General features: G+C 41.3%; 1 protein-coding gene across 1 annotated transcript in view; it reads right to left on the reverse strand.

Moving 5' to 3' along the window:
- LOC116388228 (uncharacterized) overlaps positions 1-2,289 on the reverse strand; it is a 22,916-nt gene that overhangs the window by 17,392 nt on the left and 3,235 nt on the right. Inside the window, exons 6-8 of the mRNA XM_031855913.1 lie at positions 1,895-2,018; positions 858-1,002; positions 525-661 (exon numbers count right to left, since the gene is read on the reverse strand). Of these exons, the coding sequence (XP_031711773.1) occupies positions 525-661; positions 858-1,002; positions 1,895-2,018 (406 nt within the window). The remainder of the gene's footprint in view (positions 1-524; positions 662-857; positions 1,003-1,894; positions 2,019-2,289) is intronic.

Below are 2,289 nucleotides of genomic sequence, written 5' to 3' on the forward strand. Positions count from 1 at the left end.
ATATATATATATATATACACACACACTATGTACGGCAGCCGAGAATGGCCATGGTAGCTACTTTTTTCAATACCGCTATCTCGAGATCACAAGTTAATTATTTCATTATCTTGAGAAAATGAACCGTGTTAACTAGATATAAATAATAATCAACTCTTTAAAAAAAACATACCGTATATAAATACATAAGATACATTTGATTTTGTTTACTAGAAGTATAAAACATGTTAGCTGCGTCTCTTATAAATTAAAAAGATAACATTTTATCAATTTGGAGATATTGCAAAGTAAAAGTGCCACATTTTTACCCATAATCCTGTTAATCGTATTACCAGAACAATTAACTTGTGATCTAAAGAGAACGGCAGGAAAAGGAGTTCCCATTTCATTTGGATCTGAAAATCCGTCCCTATGAACAAATCTGTGATTTATAATGACTTTAGAGACGAGAAGGTCCCAAAAGGGACACTGAATCTCTCATTTAAAAAACACAAGATAGGAAATACTCAACACTCATTCAGTACTTATTAATTAATAGAATGCAACCCAGTCCTACCTGATCAGCTATTCTGCGTCCACCAATGAAAGGAGGCCAAAGTCTCTGAACCTCCAGCAGCACCGTGTGCAGGTAATCAGGGTCTTCCAACGCTCGCCGACGGGCCTTCTCGTGAACACGGGGAAAGATTTTGGTTTGTAAATCATATTTAAAAGCAGAAACAACTGGGCAAGAAAAAGTTATGGCCCATGGTCATAGTTTGTTCACTTTTTATTAATATGTACTGAAGATGTGTATTTCTTTCCATCACACCTTGTTGCTGTTTTGTCTCATCAACACACATCAGGTATATCAGTTATACCTGTCGGTTTCCACTGAGCGCCAGTGTGAAGGAGGTGAGCAGCGACGCCAGCGCTTTGGGGATCAGAGCTGAGATGAACAGCAGGAGATGCTGGGAGGCAGAGCTGGAGTTGGGTAGCGGCAAAGAACCGAGGGAGCCGACAAAACTAGAGCCGCGGAGAGGAGAGAGCAACGTTGAGATTAAGGTTCCACATCAACAACATCATCAGTAATAAAACGAACCATATGGGAGCCATAATCAGAGATCAACAGCCTCTGCTAGCCTGTGATTTATGGCAGAGAGGGCTTTACGCATGAGAATGTCAATGCAAAGAGCAAACGCCACCACAATATTCAGGGGGTTGTGTTGCTGTATTACAAAGGCATAACAAAACATATGACCTGAACCAATAGGATTTGAGAGTAGCAAAAGGTTGCGAAAGATCAGTCATTAAGGTATGTTGTAATGTACCTGTAATGACTGAGTAAAGACCAAGCAGATAACAGATTAAGATCAAAGTTCATCATTACTCGATGCCAAAAAACAAAAAGGAGACAGAAGACGGGAAACTAGCCAGGCAAACAAAGAATGCAGACTTATCGAGGCAGGGATCAGACAGAACGGTGGAATGGAGTCCAAAGCTCAGGCGGAGAGCCATGAGGGCAGGCAACAGGCCGGTAGGAAAGACGGTATTTTATTTTGCAGAACTTCCAGAAATTTACTGAACCAATTAAGTTTGACAAATATTTGGTAAACAATCTAATAGAAACATAAGTACTGGCAAGTCTTCAGCAGACATAAACAAGAGGTAGAAGCTCTGTTTTTGAGAATGATTGTAAAATGAATACTGCTGTGTGTGTCTGTGTACAAGATAAAGATATAAAAGACAGAGAAAGACACTGAGAAGGGAAATAGAGAAGCAGTGGGGTGGTTACCCTCTGCCTCTACTAGGAACTGGGCGTGTGTGTGTGTTTTGTGTGTGTGTGTGTGTGTGTGTGATCCTGCGTTTGTGTGTATCAGACAGAGAAAAAGAGGTACAAAGACAAATGCAGTCTCACCCCTGTTTGTCATTCTCCAGTTTGTCTTTGATGATTTCCATCAGTCTGTCTCTGGCTTCCATAGCGGTGGAGAAACCCGACGACCACAGAGGAACTTTCACATTGACCGGAGCGGAGATCAGACCTGCCGGGGCATGAGAGGAGTTGGTCAGGAAAGATACAAAGAAGGGCGAAAACACACACAATGGATCATATTTACTGAGCTGAATTAAAAGGGGAAGTGGAAGATGTTTGCAACACTGTATTGCAAAACAGCAGAGCTGAGTATTAAATACGTCTGGAAAATATAACATGTTGTAACAATACCAGTGCTGCAGTTAAATGAAAGACAATTTTGGAGCAGTGTATATGAACTGATAGTTGCAGAAAGAAAGGGGGGGGGGGGGGGGGGGGGG

Source organism: Anarrhichthys ocellatus, unplaced genomic scaffold (assembly GCF_004355925.1).
Source record: "Anarrhichthys ocellatus isolate YVR2014 unplaced genomic scaffold, GSC_Weel_1.0 scaffold16, whole genome shotgun sequence".
NCBI lineage: Eukaryota > Metazoa > Chordata > Actinopteri > Perciformes > Anarhichadidae > Anarrhichthys > Anarrhichthys ocellatus.